This window comes from Indicator indicator, chromosome 1 (assembly GCF_027791375.1).
Source record: "Indicator indicator isolate 239-I01 chromosome 1, UM_Iind_1.1, whole genome shotgun sequence".
NCBI classification, from domain to species: domain Eukaryota; kingdom Metazoa; phylum Chordata; class Aves; order Piciformes; family Indicatoridae; genus Indicator; species Indicator indicator.
In genome coordinates this window covers 92,725,777-92,749,662 of record NC_072010.1, presented here as the reverse complement: position 1 = coordinate 92,749,662, position 23,886 = coordinate 92,725,777, and the positions used below count along the sequence as shown (strand labels likewise).

Here is a 23,886-nt window from a genome sequence, read left to right as displayed (position 1 = left end):
TCGAATTCGTCCAGCTGGTGCCTTGTAAGCTGGCCTTGGGAGGGGCATTGTACTCCCTTAGAGTTAACAAAAAAAACACCAGCAAAAACACTCCCTTCTAGAGAATGAACCTCCATGTACTGGTTAAAAACTGCACAGCAACTCAGATTTTTGTGATCTGTCCAAAAGATACATCTCGGTCTGGCCAGCTGAAGGGATAGCCTTGGTGGTGTTTGAGGTCCCCTTCATTACAGATGTGTGGTGTGTGGCCAGTGGCTCTTCATGCAGAGACCCGTCCTCTTGGGAAGCTCCAAACCCTGCCTGTTGGTAGCCTCACTACAAACTACTTGAGTTTCCCCTGCAGTTGGTTGTGATGGTTATACAACTTCAGCTGGTTTGGTTAACTTCAGACAATGCCTGACCTTGAATTCTGGCATTTTCATGATATGACTTGTGTATGATACAAGTGAGGGAGCACAGGTGCCCTTCTTCACCACCTTTATGCCTCTAATTACTTTATCACCACTTTCTTCTGTAGTTTCTCCCCAATGTAAGCAATCTCGATCTTTCCATTCTTGCCTCCTGTGAGAAATTTTCAAGCCCCTAATTATTCTTTAATTTCTGAACTTCTGCTGGGTCCTCTTTAAGAAGCATACTTGTGAAATTGCCTTGGCTTGCTGCAGCCTGACAGTGCTTTGGCTGGTTAGCTTCAAACACAGCACCTTCTGTGTGGCTGTTACTGTGGCACCAGAGGCTCATGGCAGTGAGGTTTCAAGAGCATGGTAAATTTTAAAAGGTGTCGGTGGGGCCAGAATACAAAAGGTCATGTTCTGGACTCTGAGCCATCACCTGCCTCTTGTACAGCAAAAGACATACATGGTATCGTGTGAAGCATCCTCAGGTGAGGATGCCTTGGTTGCCTTTCTCAGCACCACCTTGGCTTTGTTTTCTGTTATGTATGTCACTTTACAGTGAGATTTTTGGGTTCCTTCCTGCCCACTCTGTGCTGTGGTTTTTCATCACATCTGTCACCTGATGGCTGAGCATTCAGCTGATAGTTGTTTCTTTCCTTAGCTTATTAAAGCTTTTGTTAATAACAGATCTGAGCCTTGGCACCCTGGTGTCCAACCATTTGTGTACTCTGCCTGTGAGGATGCTGTGTTGGACTCATTATCAATTCACATGGTCTAATGATTTCCTGTCCCAGGGTGTCATGCGGTGACACACCTGTGCTGTATCTCAGGGCTCAGCAGAGCTGCTGTCACTTGAGTTCCTTGTTCTTTGGCACATTACAATATTCCTCCCCCACACTGTCTTTAGAATTTCAGAAGGATGGCTCTCAAGCTCTCCATACAGGGCCGATGCTAATCAGTGAGGGGATTGACACAGAACTAAACTTATTTTGCTAAACAAACTCTATGAGTTCATTGTAATTAAGCAGTAATTTGGAACAAATGGGAAGACAAAAGGTGGCCACAGCACTGTGAGTGAGGTGGCTGCAGCAGCATTTGAGTCATGATACTAGAACTGGCTCTGAGCCCGTTGCCTGATTGCTGCTGTTTACATTTCTTAATTCTGATGAAGCTCTATTAGTGAGAGTAAGCAGGGGCAGCAGAGGAGGGCCTAGATGTGGTAAACCGTGTGGTGGGTTGAAACTACCCCCCCAACATAAAATTGCCAGACTAGCTCAGACTACCACACTGAGGGGGTGCTTGGAGATGTGCAGAAGAAAATATTTGCTATTTTCTGAAGTTTGCAGAAGGAATTTGCCTCTTCCCGTTGCTTACTTATTTTGCCTTTGGGCCCCTCCTCTCTCTCCTTTGATGGGCTGAGGCCTGCATTTGGTTGGAGACTGGGCTTTTTTTTCCTAGTTCAGGATGTGAGTGTGCAGGTTACTCTCTACCTTCATGTAGACAGCATGGGATGCATCTGATGATGTTCATTCCCTGTTCCTCAGCTGGTTTGCACATCTTTCTTTACAGTCCACTCCTGCCTCCTTCCTGTTAGTAACATACATGGTCCAACAGCCTGAGAAGACAACAGAAGAATGTTGCAGAAGGCATAGGAGTCCTGTTTGTTACAGCAGCCTTATCACTAGATCTACACAGAATTGCACCTGCAGCCCAGTTCTGCCTTTTGCCTGGCTGCTGCACCAGCAGGTGAGTGTCTGCCTGCCAAAAGAAATTAAGTTGGGACCCAACCCTGGCAAATAGTTGTGGTCCCTGGGAATGTTGTCTCTTCATACCATGTGAACTTGTGTGACTCTGCTTCTTGCAGGGAGATCTCGTCAACCTGCTACTGGTATAGGGTGAAACTTCCCTGACTGGGTAGCAGGAACTCTTGCTTGCTGTGCCAAGAGAGGTTCAAAAACATCTGCCAAAGCTACTGAGTTTCCAGCTCCCTCTGGAGCTTAAGTGAGCTCTCTTCTACCCTTCTGAGATTTCAGCTTGTAGGTGGCCACTTTTAATCTGAGGTGGACACGATGTGAAGGGTGAGAAGCCCAGTTAATGAGGGACTGGGATTGTGATTGGGACTGGGATGGTGGATTGCACACACCATGGGACCTCCCCACAGTAGAGCATAGGAACGTGAGCTGGGGTCTAGGTTTTGTCCCTGCACAAACTGCTGGAGGACAGGAGGTGGCCACCCCGATCCCAGCAACAACCATACTGCCAAGTGACTGAGCAAACTCCATCCAAAGGCTTTATGTGAACCCAGGCACCTTTGAAATGCTACAAAGAATCCAGGAGCAGAAGCTGGAGGAAAAAAAAGAGCTCTACACCAACTAATATCAATTCTTTGCTTTATTTTCTTTCCCTCTTGTTTTTGGTTTTTACTGGGGACTCAAAACAGCCTCAGTTAAAGATGCCTCAGTTTTCCTTTTGTGACGCTGATTTAGGAGACCTGTGGAAGCAGGACGTGGTTAGCGCAGGAGTGTGTGGTTCACCCCACGGTAGCCTCGGTTCTGAGATAGATACAGGTAATGATCCATTAGCAAACCCCACATATATTCTGTCCCCATTTCCTTGACACTGAATCTCAATATTGGTTGCTATTTAAAAAAGTACAATGTTTGATCTGTTGATTTAACCACAAAACAAAACACATGAATGGACACACTCATTTACATGACTATTGCTTATACACCTAAGATGATGAGTTGACTACAAATGGCCACACGTAGTTCCTACAGGAGAGAGAGTGTGTTCTTACTCAGACCATACCAAGGCAAAGAGACATTCAAGACTGAAACATCCTGTGCTTGAATTCACCTTTAAAACAAAGCATGTATGGGGGGCAAGGCATTTAAAGGGCATCATTAACTGAAATTTGTCTTCTTTTTTTGGATGTTACAATACACACAGTTTGGAAATGGTGGAGTCCTGAGGCTGAGCACAGCTCACACTTAAGCTGCAGTGTTTGCTTCTTAAACTGTATAACAGCAGCAATAAAATTTCCATATGCATATCTTCATTACAGTGCACATGCTGTGGTGTGAAAGGGCTCCAGGAACATGTAAAGCATTTGAGAGAATTTGCCTATGGATAATTTTGTACATGTAGTAAATAGATTGTTTCTGTTAAATATTTGTGTAACAAGGCATAGGACACAGGTGCCAAGAGACATGGTTTAGCACCAGACTTAGTAAAGTTAGATAATGGTTGGACTTGATGTTCTTAAAGGTACCTTTTCCAACCAAAGCAATTCTATGATTCTGTATTTTGGTAACAGAGGGAATGTCTAACTGGTGGACATTTTTGAACTATAACAAAATCAAAATAATTTAGAAACCAGGTCATTAAGCAAAACCAAACCTGATTCTCAAACTTTCCTCTGTCTTGTATTTGACTTCAAGATTTGAAGCTCAAGTTTAAAATCTACTGCTAGATTTATTTTTTAAAGAAAATAGCTTCTACTTCATCAAAGACTTGTCAACTCTCGAAACACAGAAATAACCTCGTGGATTTTTCTCTGCATAGTCTCTCTACAGCTGTTAGGGGTAACAGGCATTGGAACAGGCTGCTCAGGGAGGTGGTGGAGTTGCTGTCCCTGGAGGTGTTCAAAAAACATGTAGGCCTGGCACTTCAGGGTGTGGTTTAGTGGCCATCGGGGTGTTATGCTGATGGTCAGAATTGACCTTAGAGGTCTTTTCCAAGTAAAACAATTCTGTGACTCTATGATCTGGGCCAACTTAGAGGGGGTTGAAGTGGAAGTTCTGTGTGTCTGGTTTTGGATGTGGTTGTGATAGAGAGTTCCTTTAAAGAAGGCTGTCAAGGAACAGGGTATCTAGATGAAGAAAAAAAAAATTGAACTACTATTATTTTCAGCCAGTCTGGTGTGTTGTAACTGAGGGGTGCAATGTTGAACGTACATCTGAGTTTAGGATCTTGCTGGAGGTGGTGCTGGCTTAGTGGGAAAGGTGAAAGCACACGATTGCAACATCCAGTGACAGCTCCTGTCCTCAGTTTTCTTAGAGCAAGTCAGGTCAGAGGCTGTGCTCAGTGCTCGGAGTGCTGCATCGTTATGCCTTTCGCTTTGCAGCCTTCCATGGCATTCAGGTCAGGCCTTTCCAAAATCCCACACTCCCCCTCATTTCACAATAAATCAACCAGGCAAGAGTTTTTCCTCCCTCACTGAAGTTTTTAAGTGAAGGGTTGGGTTTTTTTTTTTTGTGTGTGTGTTGTTTTTTTTTTAAATCCCACATACATGGTAAATCTTGATAGAAAGCATTTAACAGTGTGCACTAACAAACTTGTACAACATATACATTACATATATATATTTATATATATAGAATGTTCTATATACAAACATATACAACTTTTTAGATCTCTACAGACTACAAGAAAATTGATAATTTATAGTCACAAGTGGTGAACTTTAACAGAAATGGTAATTTGTAACTGTCTGGAAATATGTAAAATATGTAAGCGTGGAAAGCAAGATACAGCTGTGACCTGATGGGGAGTACTAGAGAAAAGTTGCTTAAAAGTTTAGTAGTAAAAATGGTTAAGTTTGAGAGATGCTAGATTCTCATTTCTCTATTGCATAAAAATGCAAATGGAAATCTACTGGCAGGTTCCTCCTCACCCCCAACCTCTGGTGTTAAGTTGGAGCCTGTTGGCAGCTGCAGTCAGTCAGGCATTGTGTGACTGCCTTGTTGAAAACACTTTTCTCTCTGGGTGTGCTGTAGTGAGTAGCAATTAAAAGTGGCTCTGCAATTGTGACACACTGGCTCTAGCTCCAGCTGTTTCCATTGAAATCAAGGTTATGGGGATCTCTGCAGTATTAGCCACCCACCTGAGGGACAGATGAAAACTGAACCCACAACTGGTGGCTTCCTTCTCATCAAAGTGAACCAACTGCTGCCTGATCACCTTGTGCTACCACTCCCCCAGGCTGCTTTCCTGCAGGCTGCTGGTGTTGCACCAGTTCACAGCAGACACTGACCCTGTACAAGTGCCACAGTGGAACTGGTGATGGCTTTTCCATCTGCACTGGCTTGGCGCAGGAACCAGTGTAGAGATGGGTATAGAACAAACGCTGGTGGGGTGGCCTTGGCTTGGTGTCAATGAAGACTGCTTGGCTTCTCTGTAAAGAGCAGAGAAGGCAGGAGCAATAAGGACTAGAAAGTTGGTTGCAAGCGTTTGAACCATCTCCTGCCTCAAAAGGTTTTGTTGCCCAAAGACTAGTGGGTTTGAAGTACAGGCCAGACTACAGGCAGAGTGAGTGCACATTTAAACAGAAGAGAGAATTGCTGTAATGTTCTTCTCATTTATGTCTCATTCTAGATGCCTGGTTCCTCACACCCAGCTCCTGTTGGTATCAGTGGTGAGTTTGCTGGTTTTTTCACCCCTAAAGACAGCCTCCCAGCCCATGGACAACTCTGATTCCTTAACTCTCAGCAAAAACCGAGGCACTGCTTGGGCTTTGACCTTTTTCCCACAAAGCTTGTACAGCTCTTAAAATTATAGAGAAGTTTTTCCTGTAACAGAGGAACTTGCTGAGTCTCATTCCCAGTTGAGCTAGACCTGTCAGGGCCATAATTTTGATTTTGCCTGTAAAAATGTAAAAATCCTGTAAAGCATGAAGTTTCCATTGTGCTAAAATGTGAACTCCAAACTTAACACCTCAGATTTGTTCCAACCTTTTAACTCACGCATCTGGGTTGATTATGAAGCCAGATTTCAGGACTGTACAATTTCCTGGGCTCCATCTTATTGTAGGAAAAGGAAGGATATGGGAATTGCATCTTTGAGAGAGTTCATTTGAACATGGGGATGATGTAGGTGCCAGTGAAATTAAGGTCTAATTAGGAGGGAGATGCTGCCTGTCTGTATCAGTCTTGGTCAGGACTCCTTGAAGGGACAGAGGTTGTTGCTTTTCTCATATAGAAAGTTTTTTAATGCTCCTTTCCCATCTTTTTCTCACTTGTCTAATTTGAAACTATGTCCAGGCAAATGAAAAGAAGCCTTCAGTGCCTGGTTTCCAAGAAGGTCTCAGAAAAATGTCTAACTGGGGAACCTGTGAGGCTCTTGCAGGCAACCACGGCTGCAGCACAGTCACAGACTGGGAATCTATTGGTGCAGACAGGTAATAGGTTCTGCTTACTGCTCTCTTCTTTAGCTGCAGGTTGGAGAGTTTTCTGCAGAAGCCAAATAAGCCACTTGGAAGCAGAAGCAAATTACTTTTAGCAGTGTGAGCAGAAAATCCATTGCCACTCACCTGGGGTGTCATTTGATGTACGTGCCAGTTCAGCATCGTATGTTGACAAGTGGGTTTTGTGCTCCTCCCTGGCCTACCATTTGGTCTTGCTGCCATGACCTCTCTCCTTCCACCCCAGCTCTGGTGGGGGGATGGGTTACTGTGCAGTTTCCTTGGTGTAATTTCAACTGACCACTACAGAAGAATCACTGCTCTTCAACCTGCTCTGCAGCTCCTGGGGGCAGAAAGTGATAGGACTTTCCAACCTGCAGCCTTGTTAGTTTCCATCTTGCCTTTCCTTGCCTTTAAAGAAGCCATTTCCTAAGTTGGTTTTCTCTTCCTGCTACTGAGAAATAAGGCAACCAAGTGATACAGACACCAGGGAGATAAAAAGATGTCCCAGCCCCCTTCAAGTACAACTGAGAATAATCCAGAGCACATTTTGAAAAGTACAGATAAGAATGACATGGCCTGTGATCTGAATTGCAAATAAACCATCTATGCTCATATTTGAAGGACATTTCAGATAGTGCCTGCCTGGGTACTTGAAAAGAATCTGTTAAGTTTTGGGGAACAGGATTCTGAACTTATTTATTCTTCTGGTAAGCGTTAAACAGCATTGATTTCAAGTAAAGTATTTCAAGGGAAATGAGCTGCGTTTTCTTATCTGCTATTTAACTAATTTTTATGTTGAGAATGGTAGCAAACATGCTTGAAAGGTACTGGCTTCTCGTAATATCAATTTTAAAAAATAAAGGGTTTTTTTTGGCCATTTAAGTTCTGTTTTGCTTTGTTTTTTGTTTTTCTCAGAATACGAATAAATCCCATTTTTCATCAGTCACAACATGCTTTCTTTTTCTCTTTTTTTTCTCTTTTTTTTAATGATTTCAGTTATTCATGCAGAGTTTTATAAGTGCATTAACATTCGAGTTTGTACAGAATATTTTTTTTTTTTTTATAAGCAGACACACTCCCCACAGTTCATACCTACAGCTTCTGAAAAACTACATGCCACAGTGATGGTTGAGTTCCTTCTGGAAAGAGGCTGGCTGCTGCCTGAGCCAGCTGTTGGAGTGAGACCCACGTGATTCTAGCTTCCGTCTCACGCTCTGTCAGATTTCTCCTTGACTCACGCTGTGATGAATCCAATAATAGTAACAGGAAAACATCTTCTAGGAGGAAAAAAACACCCCTCTCTCTGGCCAGTGACTAGTAGTTTTGGGAATGATTGTTGATTCCCTCCACAATGTTCTTTGTAAAGCCACAAAGCAGCTTCTTTGAGTGTCTAGAACTGGTACCATTTTTTGTCCTTGTATTTCAGCATCACCTAGGGAAAGGGGAAAGAAAGGAATGGCTATAAAATGCTGCTCTGCAGCTGAGGTACCACATCTGCCCTAAGGCCATTTACTACCACAAACTTCTTAAGTGAAAAGGGCAGAGCACTGCAGTACTTTACTAACAGTGCCATCAGGCCTTCAGTCCACCCTGGCTTTGTGTTTAGTTTCATAATCATTACATTAAAACAAAAACAAACAAACGAGCAAACCCCCAAAACAACAACAAGTTACCTGCTACTGCTGATCATTAAAAGATTTTTTTTTTTCCTGAGGTGCTTTAACAAACTTGTCTGCTGCAAAAAGTACAGTGGTAAGGGAATAGAATCATAGAATGGTCTGGGACAGAATGGACCTCCAAAGGTTATCTAGTCCAACCTCCCTACAGTCATCAGGGACATCCCCAACTGGAGCAGGCTGACCAGGGCCTTGTTGAGCCTCACCTTGAGTATCTCCAGGGAAGGAGCCTCAACCACCTCCCTGGGCAACCTGTTCCAAGGATCAGGATAACCAGGATCTTGCCTTTTATTCCTATAGAAAGCATCTTATCTCTGGAGCACAGTAGACAGCCCTGAATATATAAGGTTGTTTGCATTTCAGGGCATGATCTGTCTGCATATTTTTTGCCTTTCACTTACAGAGGCCAATAAAACAGTTAAAGGTCTTGGCCAGAGATGTGATGTGTGTTAACTGGAGAATGTGTTTTGGGCACACATTTAACGTTTAGTGTTGTTTTTTATCTTCAAGGAAAGTTCTCTTAGGCAAGTTGCACTAGGGGACGTTTAGCTTAGATACTTGAAGAAAATTCTTCACTGAAAGGGTTCTCAAAAACTAGAACAGGCTTCCCAAGGAGGTGGTTGAATCCCCATCCCTGGAGGTGTTTCACAGTTGCAGAGATGTGGTGCTGAGGGACATGGTTTAGCACCAGCCTTGGTAGAGTTAGATAATGGTTGGACTTGATGATCTTCAAGGTCTTTACCAGCCAAAAGTAGTCTATGATGCCCAGCCTTAACAGTGTGGGAAGGAAGAACTTTCCATTTCCAGCTCTAAGCACAGAAGCTTTCTATTCAGGCACACTCTAATCTATATAACTGTATGAGAAACGTTCTCCTCTTCTTCCCAGTAAGATCTGTAAACGTTCCTATAGACACATCCACCTACCTCTTCTCTGCTGTGCTACATAGATGTGTTGTTCTAAGTGGTTTAAAAAAAAAAAACACATAATGAACTAGTGAGGAAGGCAAGAGGTGAGGAGTGCTGTGTTCTGAATTCAGAGGCTGACAATGGATGCTCGTTTATGAAAACATGACAGGCAGGGGGGGGTGCCACAGGAGTTTATTTTCAGCGTTCTCATTGTTTGGGTGTCTTGATTACTATAGGCACACCTAAACCAACCAAGTGTGCTTGACCTCCCTGAAGATACTCCTAAAAGCTCTGCTAAGGCACATGGAGGATGGGAAGATGATTCAAGACAGCTAGCATAGCTTTACTAAGGGCAAGTCCTGCTTCACCAAGATGGCAGCTCTCTACAGTGGAGTGACTACATCAGTGTACAAGCAATGGCTGTCATCTATCTAGACTTCTGCAAGGCCTTTGACATGGTCCACTAAAATGTCCTTCTTTCTAAGTAGGAGAGATAAGCATTCAATGGATAGAGTGTTCAGGGGATAAGGAATTGGCAGAATGGTCACATCCAGAGTGTAGTCAATGTCCAAATGGAGATGGGTGACAAGTGGTGTCTACTGGGACCAGTTTAATATCTTCATTCATGATATAGGCAGTGGGATCAAGTGCACCCTCACAAAGTTTGTCAATGACACCAAGATGAATGGTGCAGTTGATATGGCAGAGGGACAGGATGTCATCCAGAGGGCCCTGGACAAGCTGGAGAATTTGCCCAGGTGAACCTCATAAAGTTCAACAAGACTAAGTGCAAGATCCTGCACCTGGATCAGGACAATCCTCACTATATCAGTCTAGGTTGATGTAATAGAAAGCAGCCCTGTGGAAAAGGACTTAGAGTTAGTGGATGAGAAGCTGAGCATGTGTACAAGAATGTGCACTTGCAGCCCAGAAGGGCAATTGTGTCCCGGGCTGCATCAAGAGAAGCATGGCCAGCAGCTCGAGTGAGGTGATTCTGACACTTTACTATGCTCTGGTGAGACCTCACCTGGAGTACTGTGCCCAGCTCTGCGGCCCTTAACACAAGAAGGTCATGGACCTGTTGGAGTGGGTCTAGAGGAGGACTAGAAAAATTATCAGAGGCCTGAAGCACCTCTCCTATGAGGACAGGCTGAGAGAGTTGGGGTTGTTCAGCCTGAAGAAGAGAAGATTCCAGGGAGATCTTATAGCAGCCTTGCAATACCAGAAGGAGGCCTACAAGAAAACTGGGGAGGGACTGTTCACAAGGGCGTGTAGCACTAGGACAAGAGGCAATGGTTTTAAACTAGAGTTGGATATTAGGAAGAAATTCTTTCTTACAAGGCTGGTGGAATGCTGGAACAGGTTGCCCAGGGAGGTGGTAGAGGCCCCATCCCAGGAGACATTCGAGGTGAGGCTTGATGGGGCACTGAGCAACCTGATCTAGTTGGGGATGTCCCTGCTTAATGCAGGGGGAGCTGGACTAGATGACCTCTAGAGGTCCCTTCCAACCCAATACTTTGCATGATTCTATGATTCTGTGAAAGGGAAGCAATGACTCAGTTGCAGGGTTGGTGGTTCCTAGCTCTGGGTGTGTGGTGCCAGGGCCCCTACCTCGTGTGCATGCTTGGAAAACGCCTCTGCGCTGGCCATCATGCTCGCTGTCCTTTCATCCAGCTCTCCCAGTTTCTGTCCTCGCTCATCAAGGGCGATGCGCGCACGAGTCAAGTCCCCAATGACACCTCCAGCAGCCCCTCTCACGCCTTCAATTCCACCCGATCCAGGGATGTGCTGGGCAAGACTGCGAGAGGCTTTTCCTGCTGTGGCCTCGCCAACTGGAAAGAAGTGGACAGACAGACAGAAATGAGTTCTCAGCCCTGGCTCTGTCAGAGCTTCTTGTCCTCAAGCTGTGGCCTTGCAGCAGTGATGCCATTTGATGTGCAGGTGGCACGTGTGGAAGACGTTGCTTTGTGCACCAGCACACCTACAGTGCAGTCATGGCTCCCCTAACTCAGCTCTTCAGAAGAAGCTGTCAAAGTGAAAAAATTGTGGGAAGGCAGCTGAGGACACTCCCCTTTCACTACAATGACATCTTTACTATTTCATTAGTGATCTAAAGCTTGTGCACAACTCCATTCCTAGGCAGCAAGGGCAGGCGATCTCATGAAATAATTTATTAAACAAAAAAACTCCAAGAAATTACTTACAGAGCTCTTCTCTGTCAAAAGCTTGTCCACTTCCTCCAAAAAGTCCTTTGAGAAAGCCTCTGTTCTGGGCTTCTGGTGTTTCCACAGGAGTAAACAAATCCCCAAGCATGTCCTAGCAAAGACAGGCAAAAGACCACGTGAAAAATTACTGAGGTGGAATTAACGAACCACATGCATTGGAGCTAATTAAATAGTTTTAAGAGTCTGTTGTGTGAAGAGTATTGAAGATTTAATATCTGTGTTTCATGACAGGACTTCAGTACAAAACATTGATGTGCTGGAGCAAGTCCACAGAAGGGCAACAAAGCTAGTGAAGGATCTTGAGAACAGGTCTTGTGAGGAGGGGCTGAGGGAACTGGGGTTGTTTAGTCTGGAGGAGGCTGAGGGGAGACCTTCTTGCTCTCTACAACTCCCTGAAAGGAAGTTGTAGGTAGTGAGGTAGGGTGGTTACGTCACCCAAGTAACAAGCACTAGGATGAGAGGAAATGACCTCAAGTTGCACCAGGGGAGGTTTAGGTTGTCTATTAGAAGAAACATCTTCACTGAAAGGGCTTTCAAAGACTGGAACAGGCGCCAGGGGAGTGGTTGAATCCCCATCCCTGAAGGGGTTTCACAGTCGCAGAGATGTGATGCTGAGGGACATGGTTTAGCACCAGCCTTGGTAGAGTTAGATAATAGTTGGACTTGACGATCTTAAAGGTCTTTTCCAAGCCAAATGATTCTATGATTCTAAATACTTGGGCAAGCTAGATTCCCTCATGCTTTCAAAAGGGCTTGGTTTCTCATGTCCCAGTCTTGTGTTCATTACCACAGAGCAAAAATTCGTAAGTACCACAGAGTGAAAGGAGCAGTGCCAAGACCACATTTTGCTCAGAAACAGGAGAGGTGACACTAAAATTGAATGAACGAGTTGATGTGAATTAAGTGCTCTGCTCTAGTGATGATCCAGGCATACAGGGCAATTGCTCTCTGTTTTCTCTTCAGAGAATCACAGAATCGTTTTGATCAGAAACATTCAGTGTGTGCTGGCAGGTCAGAGAGTTTGGGGGTTTGCTGTTTGGTTGGATTTTCTGTTTTGTTTTGTGTTTGGTTTGTCTTTTAAAATAAAATCCTATCAAATGCCATACACCTTCCCTGCCTCGTCCCCATCACTGTGCCATCAGCAGTGCTAAATAAGCATGCCTGCTGAAGGCATGGTCAGGCTGCCAGATCTTGGAGCAGTCAACACAAACACATCTCAGGCTCAGATTTATTTGCAGAAGTCCTAGGAGAAGTGGGTCCCCCAGAATAAACCTGGCAAAGCCTGCAGTCCTGTTAGTGTTTGAAACCACTGGGGCTGTGTGCACAGAGAACAGTTGCTGCCCTGTTGCTCAGCTCTGTGTTTGCTCATCCAGACCTCAGCAGAAAGATTCTGCTTCTGGGCTCCCGGGAGGCTGAGTGCTAGGACAGTGCCATAACTCACACTCTGCTCCTCTGCACAGTCACCTGCTCTGGGGAGAAAAATTACTGTAGCCCTGTGAGCCTCAGTGGAGAGACTCATGCAGCCTGGTGATGCTTTCCCAGCAGGTAGCAGGTGAAGCTGGGTCATCTGCTTTTGTGTGCAACGTGATGACCATGCAAGCCTAGTACTGTCCTCTCTGCATAAAATCCAAGATATAAGCAGCCGGACTCCAGCAGCGCAGAGAAGCAAGGGCTGTGTTTCCCTTTGGCTGGTTGTTGTATGATGTCATTAAGCTTAATAAAAGAAACCTAAGTTCAGAACAGCCTCTCACTCTAGGTCCCTGTTCTATCAGTCAAACCTTTTGATCACTTTAAAATTGGTCCCCTGCAAAACCATCTCTTCTCCAGTGCTCAAAGTCTTGTGTGCTGTGCTCACAGGGCTTTTTCAGACTTGAGACAGACAATGCTGTGATGTGAGCTGAGCTGCTCAGCACATGTTATTCCCTAGGGCACAATGAGTGCTGGCAGGACCATCCCTTTTATATTTCTATCATAGTTAATTTCTAATTATATAATCTAGAACTTATTCCTCCTCTTTGTTTCCCTTTTTATCACTCATCTTTCTCCCTGTAACCTCTCTCAATTCCTCCTGTTCAGCAAATGACAATTTAATTTGCATTTTCATCGTTAAAAAACCCAACCAACCCAAATCTAACATTGTAAAGACCTTTTGCACAAAATAAACTATTTCAATTAGACTATTTCTGTAGCTGCTGTATTTTAATGCACAGTGGGAGATGCTTTCCTCATGTGGAAGAAGGGGAGTACCAGTTGTTGGAGTAAAAACAATGGTAAATAATTTTAAAAAGATATTAGAGCATATTTTTTTTATACTAACCACACTGGTTTGCCTCATTCTCTCTCACCTAGCTACTGAGAGGTGTAGGTATTGAGATCTTTTCAGAGTTGAAATAAACAAAATTATAAAAATATGAGAAGGAATTCCTCTTTTTACTGAAGCAGTTGCTACGTGGTTGGACACCTGGTACCAACTGCTGTAGCTGCGGTCCATTTGTAAGCTTCTCCTTCCTTCCCTTCAGTCGTATTTAGCAGTTGGTCTTTCCTAATAGAGGGCCTTTGAGAGAAGCTGGCTGCGAAGAGTCCTGATGGGGCATAAATCTGCCTCTGCAGAGTGCCAGCAGAGATTGCCATTTTTTGCAGGCTTGGGCCAACCATAAGGGCACAGGAGCTCAAAGAGTGACAGAGCTTCTGAACCTCTCTGCTACTTTGGCATCCTTCAGCCAGGGCAAGTGGAGAGGAACGTCTGTCCTGCTCCTGCAGCACAGCCTTCAGATACTGAAATCTAGCAGTAAACATGCAACAATTTACATCTGCACCTTGAATACTGTGCTCAGTTTTGGGCCCTCACTACAAGGAAGACTTGAGGTGTTGGAAGGGGTCCAGAGAAGGACGACAAAGCTGGTGAATGGTCTGGAAAACAGGCCTCCTGAGAAGGAGCTGAGGGAACTGGGGTAGTTTAGGCTGGAGAAGAAGAGGCTGAGGGGAAACCTTCTTGCTCTCTAGAGCTCCCTAACAGGAGGTTGTAGTGTGGTAGATGTTGGCCTCTTCCCTGTAGTAGCAAGTGATAGGACAAGAGGAAATGGCCTCAGGTTGTGCCAGGGGAGGTTTAGATTGGATATTAGGAAAAAATTCTTCGCTGAAAGAGTGGTCAGGAACAGGCTGCCCTGGTTAGAGTGGTGGAGTCACTTTCTCTGGAGATGCTCAAAAAACACTTAGACATGGCACTTTGGGACGTGGCTTAATGGCCATGGTGGTGTCAGGTTGACGGTTAGACTTAATGTCTTAGAAATCTTTTCCAACTGAAAGGATTCTACGCTCTGACGAGTCAGGCCACTGAACCTTCCCACACAAGCACAAAGGCACCCAAGGAAGCAATTGAGCACTACCTGCAGATTGTCACACATCTCCTGGCTGTATGTCAGGCGCTGGATCTCTGTGGGAGAGCTGAGGTACAAAGCTTGTCCTTCATTAGTGAAACAAAAGGTCCGTGCTATCCTCATGTCTGTCACAGGCAAATAGTTGATGTCCAGCAGCGGGCGAAGGCTGGGCAAGCTGAAGAGAAGCAGATGCCTAGGTTAGTCACCAGCTGCCACACGTGGGACACCTGCTCTCTATCTGCATTTTAAACCAACATTTAAGTTTATGCTTCTCATAATTGGAATAGTTAAAGTGCAGCTCTAAGCTGAAAAATTCTGCCATAAACGTGCTACCTTTCTGTCATCCTCTACTTCCTTGCATGGAGAAGTTTCTGCTGCCTTGCCTAAATGATTCTTAGGCTTCTGCTGCTGTCTGGATTTGGGATGTGCATGTGGCACAAGTGTGGCTGGGCAGTTTGCAGGGCGAGGTCTGCCCCCAGCTATCACATGGGCAGCTGTGGGAAATGGCATGGCAGGGCCCTGCTTGCACCTTGTGGACAAAAGGGCTCCAGCATTGCCTCTGCTGGTTCTCCAGATGCTCCTGTGAATAGCACTTTCCAAAATTTAAATGGCTTGGTTAGGTAAGGGGGGAGCTGAAGGTGGGACCAGAGGGCTAGTGCACAGTCAGCTCACTGGTGGAGATGACAAGGAAGGGAAATCAGGTGTTCTGAGTGGAAAAATCTTCCAAAACAGCAGGAACAGGATTTGCTGCTTCACACTGGAGAAACAGCACACACCAGTTTCTTTCTACACTTGAGTTTCTCTATACTCCCCTATACCTTACAAGAACCGAGTGCTAAGAGACATGCTTTGACACCAGACTTGGTAGAGTAGGATAATGGCTGGAGACAATGATTGTAAAGGTCTTTTCCAACCAAAATAATTCTATAATTCTAAAATGATCAGGTTTTTATTTTATGGTAGTTAAAACCCAACAGTCATGAATTGCTACAGGCAGGGGATTACTATGAAATACAGGAACCTGCTTTGCTCTGCAGCTGCCTTGACTCTCCATGTGGAGATAGGCCAAGGAACAGGTACAGCAGCAGGCAAGCCAGGGCATTAAACACACCCACCAGGGAGCGAATGCAGAGCATTGGGCACTCTGGAGCAAACCCAAGTGGAACGTGATGGCACTGAGCCACCTCTATGCTTAGTTTTGCCCCAAGGTTAGTTAGATAAGTACCTCAGTGTCATGATGTGCCCATTGGCACAAAAGCACGCCAGACAGACGCTGTTACAGAGGGTGACCACATCTGCTCGCAATAAAAAGGACGTTTCGGTGATGTTGTGGACATAAAGACATGTTTGGGAAGGCAATGAGAAGACTTTGGCTTGTTTTTCTGAACAAATGACTGCAAATTGATGATCACCCATATCCTGGGAAGAGGAAGGGGAATGCATGACAAGTTTCCTTTTCCTTGTCTTTTCACCATCATCAGCACTGTGTGGGTCCCTCCATACTTCATACGGTGGATGTGTCAACGTCCCCATGCAGTCCAAGCAGGCAAAGGTCAGCACGGCTCCTTTCAGTGTCAGGACTGTGCCTGCAAAAGATCGTTTGCTGTCACTGGCACTGGCACTACAGTGAAACTGGTTGTCAGCGCTACAAATGCGTGCAGGACGGCTGACATTCAGCTTTTTCAAACTGAGCAATCAGGTTAATCTCGCTCAGGAAGACACGTCTGCCATGCCCAGTTCTTCCTGAGCAAACAGGCTGCCAGTACGCAAAAGGTCTCAAGCAGCCTACAGCAAACAACCCATTTCATACATGCTGTGGAATACCATAAAGGCAGGCTGTTGGTTATCTATCTCTACATTATACCAGTAGGGCAGTCATTCCCCAGCAGTAAAATTGTTATCCTTAGTGTGGTGACCTTCTAGCATTGTTTTTCTAAACAAACTGGAGGTAGGAAACCTCTGATCCTGTGCATCCTCTGATTTTTGTTATTTTACTCTGAACGTACTAAGTGCATGCTGCCTCTCCTCAGACCTGACCTCTCTCAGCCCTCTGTTCTCTTAGCTACACTGTCTGTCACTCACTCAGCCAAGGATGTCTCCTGGTACACTGGCCTGCCAACATTTCTGTTTCCTTTCCTGAATTCCCTTCTACTTCTCTGCGGCTTTCTGATAGTGAAGCAGCCAGGCTGTTCACAGCAGCCCAGGCAGGCCTGCATCACAGCTGTACATATGACTGCAATTTCACAATATGGAGGGGCTCTGCTAATGTCCCTTTCCTCACAGAAAACATGTAACTTTTTGCTCACGACACAAGGTGATCTTCAGCAATAACACAACCAAAGAAACTCAGTTTGTGAAGCTGTCAGTGTCTCTCACAAGCATGTTTGTTCTCTGTTGTGAGTGATGGTGACCTGATGCACGCATTGAGACACTTCTGCCCCGAAGGCCATACAAAGTCATGCAGTTGTTCCTCCTGTTGTACCAAGAGAGGCAATAAAGAGGAGAAGAGCTGCTCTCTTACCACTTGGCGACACCATGACTGGCTCTGACTGCCGCAAGTCGTCACTAGCAGGCAGATTAAGGGAGAGGATTAAGACCATACCAAGGCCTGTTCCAACCCAGAGGCAGGGAGAGACAGCAGAGTCGTTTTTCCGGGCAAAGGACTCCATGAAGTACAAAGCAGTAATTGCCTCCTTTGAGTCCCTGTCGATACTGGACACGCTGGAGCTTCGGGAGCGGCTGAAGGAGTTTTCCCTGTTTTCTGCACAGACAAAAACAAGCAGACAGGCATAAGCTGAGAGGCCTGCCACAGGCACGAGCCTGTGGCAAACACAAACTCCCCTTCGAGCACAGAAAATACAGAGTTTTTGTAACCTGAGCAAGCGTTCTGACACTAGGAGGACACCAGCTTGCTGCCAGCGTATAAATAAGTTTGGAAAATGCTGTCAGACCTCATCAGTTAGATCTGTGTTAGAAATAGCTGCTTATTATGGAGATTAGCATAGACTAATTAGAATTTACAACAGCCTTAGCTCAAAGGACTTGTTCTAAATAGCATGAAATAATTTTAGACCCATATGTTACCAACGCATTTAAAATTAATCCATGTACCTTGTTGCTGCAGGACATGAAAGGAGATGACATTACCAACTTCGGAGCACGTGCCTTTTGCTCTGCTCTTGTTTCCATCACTAGAACGTTCTAGCACTGTGTTCACAGCCATGGTTTGATGCCAAGCCAGTAATAGCTGCTCTCTAGGGAAAAGACACTCCATTGCTAAACTGATTCCAGCATCCAAAATGTCTCAGGGTACAAATCAACTCTGGCTTCCCAGGGAGTGAAGTGGGAAACCTGCTCTGTGCTCTTGGCAACAACTGCACAGTGAGCCAGCACTGGCGGCTTCATCTTGCTGCCTAAGCTTTAGCAGGTGACAGCAAGAGCCAGCTGGAGACAGAGCTGTGTTGTCCTCACTGTGCATATGTAGATATGGAGACAGTCTCTGAACTTTTCACATGATCTGACTGCTGCAGGGCTAAGGATCTCTGCTTTGCTTTGCCGAGTGCTTCCAAGTAGGAAGCACAAAGCTGTGTGGGGTAGCTCCTGGCATCAGCAGGAATTGTTGGTGGCAACACACTGGAGGCTAGAGAACACAGTGGGGCTCAAATCTTACTGAAGACTAAAGGAGCAAGAGGGAAGAGAGTAGGGCTGGTTGCTAGCACATTCTTTGCAAAACAGTGTGCCAGTGCTGCCGCCCGTCAGCCTGTAGTCATAACCAGGGCTAGATCGCTGGAAACCTCACATGTTCTGCTGCAACAATAACAAGAGCACCTAGAGGTTCTGAAGATGGAGAAATAGTTGAAGTTACTGGACCTGAGATAAAAGACTTGCATTTGAACTTATCATTGTGAAATAGATCTGTCTCTGGTATGAAATTATCCTTCTTTAAACTCAGAAGAGCTGTCACTTCAAGAGCCAGTAAAAATGTGTAAAAAAAGGAATACGTCCTGCCATGGTTGAAGAATAAAATTAGAAAAGGACTTTATCATGTACTACAACTTAAAACTGGGCTGATCCTTATATTGCCTCTATGGTTCCTGCTCATCACCATCAGGTTCTTTTCCTCAGGCAACATAATGTATAGCATTGTATTCTCTTACCCAGATGACTCTGTGTTAACTGCTGAAATTATCCTCTTCACAGCAGCTACCTGGGAAAGACTGGAAAGGCCCACGGTAAAGCACCACTGGAACCATGCCAAGTGTTACTGTATATGCTACCTTAAAAACAAACACACAGGAGTGGGGGCAGATTCTCCTGCTACTCTTTCACGGGTGGGCCAGCTTCTGCTCTTTGAGGGCATCCTTAGGCAGGCAGGATCTTCACAGGGTAGGTGTCCCTGGCATTTCAGTCCCACTTGTGTGGAAAAGAAACTTATGTCTACTTGAACTTTCAAGCACTGCCCTCACCCTGTTTCACCTTCGTGTAGGCACTGCTGAGAAAGAGCATTTAGCAGTACTTGCTTGGTACTGCTAAATATAGCTGCCTAAAACTGGGATTGTTTATTCATCTGCAAACACAGCTTCTAATACCTTGAGAATTAGTGTCTCACATAACCCCAACCACTTGCACTTCTCCTGCAGCAGACTGGTTGGCCCAGCTCCTTCCTAAGCACAGTGACAGGTGCCAGGTAAAGAATGGGATGACAGTAATTTCAAGACAGAGATCATCAGGGCTACACACATGCATATATACATATATATGTGTACACACACACACACATATATATATTTATTTATTTCCCCCCCCCAAAAGGGTACCCCATTTCCAAAAAATGTTATGTAATTCATTTTCTCTAGCAGGCATATTAATATCACAGTCACACAGAACTGAAGTATGGTGGTGCTCAAACTGAGAAAGATGTTGAAAGGACAAATGCAGTTAGTGTAGGCGACATACATGGAACTTAAAAATACATGATGTGCCATTTGCATGTGTCACCAAGCTTTCTCCCTCCTTAAATTAACAAGAAATGTTCCTTACTCCTGTGCAGTACAGTTAACTAATATGTCTTTGCAGAACTGGCAGTTACAGATAGAATCTTTGGGATACTTTTGGGAACATACTGTGCAGGTTTTTATTAAATACACTACTCAAACTGAAATTCTAAAGACCAGCAAGACACGTGTCAAAATTTGATGTCATTAAGCATTATCTGGACAGCAACCCAAAACCTATAAAAGGCTGCAATCACCGTGTGACTTTGAAACATAGAATTGTTTTGGCTGGAAAAACACCTTTAAGATCATCAAATCCAACCATTTTCTAACTCTACCAAGTCTGGTGCTAAACCATGTCCCATAGCACTACATCTCTGCATCTTTGAAACACCTCCAGGGATGGGCGTACAACCATCTCCCTGAAAAGACTATTCCAGTGTTTGAGAACCCCTTCAGACTTTACTGGCTAGCTCTAAAGCAAGGTAGAAGTCTCACCTCTTCCTTGATTTCAGGAAAAAAATTCAGTTTAGGCCTGTTCCATAGGATTCTTTTCTCAAAGAGATATTGCCCCTAATTCTTTATTTAGAAACCACTCTATTGTATCCTAGAGAAACACAAAAGCACTTTATTTGGAAAAACTTCCTTTACCTTGAGGGTTGCAGAGCACTGGGCCAGGCTGCCCAGAGAGGCTGGGGAGTCTCCTTTTCTGGAGGCTTTCAACACCTGCCTGGACATGTTTCTATGCAACTTGATCTAGGTGAACCTGCTTTAGTAGGGGTGTTGGACTAGGTGATCCATGGAGGTTCCTTTAAACCCCTACCATTGTGTGATTCTGTGATTATCTGCAGCCAGTGTACTTCAAAAAGCTGCACACCACGGGTTGAGACTACATAATGCAGACACAACTACTCTCCTAATAGCAGTCCTGCTTTCTTCAAAATGTTTTATTTCAGCCTTGTTGTGTGCATGGTTTGGGTTAGTGAGATGCAGATGGAAACTCAGAAACCACATTCCTTCATTGCACTGGACTGGTTGTTAAATACCAGCTATGCAGTGCAAGATATGAAGAGAAGACTTCTGATTTAAGAGCAACTACCGAGCCTTTAACTCGTTACCCACCTCATGGACAGAAACACACAGGACACTTCAACTCACATGCCAGGAGAAAAATGAAGGCAGTGTTTCTGAGTCTTACCTTTGTTCATCCATGTGTGAGCAGTACAGTGACGCTCGTCGTGTGAGAATGAACTGATTCGATGTAATTGCTGAAGCATTGCCCGTCTGGAAATGCAACCTACTGCCACAAGAACCGCATGCATTGCAAAAGGACAAGAACAGTTGAGCCAACCCTCATCATCACATCTACACCAAAGCAGCCCTGAGCAGCTACTGTCCTAGCTCTTTCCTTCCGTGACAGTCATGCCACTGTCCTGTGGCAGTACACTGGTGTCTAGGAGTAGATTTAAGTTAGGATTTGGGGGGAAGAGGGGGGATGTTCTGAGAATTTAAAAGATACTTTGACTAAATGATTCCATGTCTTTCAAACTGTCACTTTTACAAAGCAGAGATTGCAGAGATTTTTTTTTTAAACTTTTATTTCCTCTAAACAAAAAGGAATTTCCTTACTTTTCCATGGAATTAAGGAAAAAAAAACCAGCAAAGAGGGAAGATATTAATGAAAACATATATGCCATGTTCAGGGGCATGTTCTGACTTCTCTATTCTCAGCTGCACCACAGGACTTGTAAGGGGGAGACTTCCTTCCCTATCACCTCTTCCAAGAAATTGCCATTGTGATTAATCTAAAGTAGTGGAGTTTGCACTAACACAGAAGCAAGAAGCAGTTTTCTTTTTAAAGTCAGGAATCATGGAAGTATAAGCATCGCTTATTATGAGGAATGAAAAAAAACCTGCCAGTGACATTTTCATTGCAAGCGTTTATAGTCATCACTAAACAGTTTTGCAATAGACTATCAGTGTCCTGGATGCTATTTATAGGTCCTTTTCTGGTGTTAACAAGCTGACTAATTGATCTGCTTATAAAACATGCACAAAAATTGACCCTTTTTGTTATGGATACAGTCTGGAAACAAAGTTAGAAGTTTTATATCCTCCTCATTTGGAGATTTCTACAAGTTTTAACCTCAAACATCTGATCTAACTCTTCAAAGAGTTGCCAGATTAAGATTCATCATCTTAAATTTTTTTGAGAAGTCTGTCACTTTAAAAATGATATAGTCAGGAAAGCATGCAAAGCTCTGATTGCCAGTGTGAGAATACAGTAAAGGAATTAGACTTAAAACACAAATTTTCACACAGTGACATTATTAGACACAGAAACCAAACCACACTACTGATGGCAATGCTTCAGCCACACAGAGGAAAAGGGGGTGGGAAGTGACACTGCAGGGGTTTCACACCTTTAGCAACACTGCACATTTACTTGGCTAAAAACATCTTCAAGCTCATTCTAACAGCACCGCTCCATTCCACATAAAGCAATCCACTAGAAAGCAGCACATGTAAACACAAACAGTGTGATAATAATCTGGAATTTTACTATGAATTGGAATTTCACTGGATCAACTCAAATAACTTTCCTTAAAACTATGTTGAAAAGTCTATGGCTGTACCGCTTGCACAGCATGCAGAACAGGGTGGCTGTGTCTGTGCCTACATGGGGCATGGGGTGCATGACCCTCCCTGGGAAAAGTTCTCTCATGTATTGCCCTGGAGATGCTTCAGTTACAGCAGTGTAACCTGAATGGCCTCCTGAAATCGTACTGATATGTGATGGTTTAAAACTGTATTTTTAATTTTTCTTCACAAAGTTAGAGCTGAGAAAGCAAAGGAATGTAAATAAGTCACTATTGGGTGTAAGAAAGCAAAATAATGATTGTTCTAAACACTTCCATTGGAGAGAGAGAAATGTTTAAGAATCACTACTCAAAACAAAGTTGGGGCAGTCGGAGTTGAGTTCTCGGCTTGCTTGCTGGGCTTCGGGCTGGCTGTTTCTTCTTCTTTTCTGGCTGAAGATAACACACTGACCTTGACCAGCTACGTCTAACAGCCTCTCTGTTTCTTAACTCTCTGCCTTCTGCCAGGGGAGACTGGGGCGGGGAAAGAGGCCCTTTGGGGAAAGGCCCATTTGGGGGAAGCAAAGGGGGCTTGGTTGTGCTTTTCTGTTGATTGTACATATTTGTAAATGTTGTGAATAGTGTATATTTGTACATATTCATTGTGTTTCATCATAGATTGTAGATTTGCTGGTAAATACAGCTTTCATTTGCTTCCAGAATGAGCTAGCCTGGTTATTGTTGGTGTGGGGGGATTTCAGCTCTCACACTGTTACATGATACAAGGCTGATGTAAATGATGGCAAATAAAGGCCTGAGATAACAGATAAAGAGATAACAGATTTGGGTCACCAGATTTTGATCTTCATTTTGGTATTTCCAGAATATGGTAAAGTTCAGGCTTAGAAAAGTTTTAGTTCAGTACATTTTAAAAATCGGAAGGGTTCTGTTAGGCCAGAACAGAAAAGCATTTTCTTCATATTGAAAATGAAATAGAAATAAACATTTTAATGGAATGCTAAAACCACAAGAGATCCTTGCAGCAAGTAAACCATCAAACTTCCACACGCAATTGTATGAATCACTTCCCTTAACTTACACAAGCAAATTGCACTCACGTCCAGATCACTAAGAGCTCTGTTTGGATATAGGTTAAAAGTTTGGACATACACTTTTTAGTCAAAGACATCGCAATTCTCTAGAACATAAACCCCAACCTAAAATATCCACTCTGTTCTAGTGTCTTAAGCAACACCGATGGCTTGGGAAACAATAGTGTGTTGTATAACTGAAATATGTATTGAAATACCCAAGAATAAGATGGAGAAGAAAGGCATTTTAGAAGGAAAACCTTGAGTTCATTCAATAGCAAAGTAAAAATAGTTAATGTCATAATGAAGCAAGTGAAAGCATTTTAAATTACTTCCCCCACCATTGATAGATCCTCTGCTTGTGTAACTGAAGCATTAGAAAAGCGTTGCTTCAAAAAAGAAAAACCCTTTAGAAACAGCTATTCTCACATAATTTAACAATCACAGAATATTCCTATC

At 44.1% G+C, this 23,886-nt stretch overlaps 1 protein-coding gene across 2 annotated transcripts in view; it reads right to left on the bottom strand.

The window, feature by feature from the left end:
• Positions 1 to 7,969: 7,969 nt before the first annotated feature.
• The window catches only part of STXBP5L (syntaxin binding protein 5L), a 211,833-nt gene continuing 195,916 nt past the window's right edge, over positions 7,970 to 23,886 (bottom strand). For both annotated transcript variants that reach the window (XM_054383024.1, XM_054383032.1), the window contains 6 exons: positions 17,285 to 17,524; positions 15,989 to 16,349; positions 14,773 to 14,938; positions 11,366 to 11,477; positions 10,773 to 10,993; positions 7,970 to 8,011 (listed from right to left, as the gene is read on the bottom strand). In XM_054383024.1, the coding sequence (XP_054238999.1) occupies positions 7,970 to 8,011; positions 10,773 to 10,993; positions 11,366 to 11,477; positions 14,773 to 14,938; positions 15,989 to 16,349; positions 17,285 to 17,524 (1,142 nt within the window). The remainder of the gene's footprint in view (positions 8,012 to 10,772; positions 10,994 to 11,365; positions 11,478 to 14,772; positions 14,939 to 15,988; positions 16,350 to 17,284; positions 17,525 to 23,886) is intronic.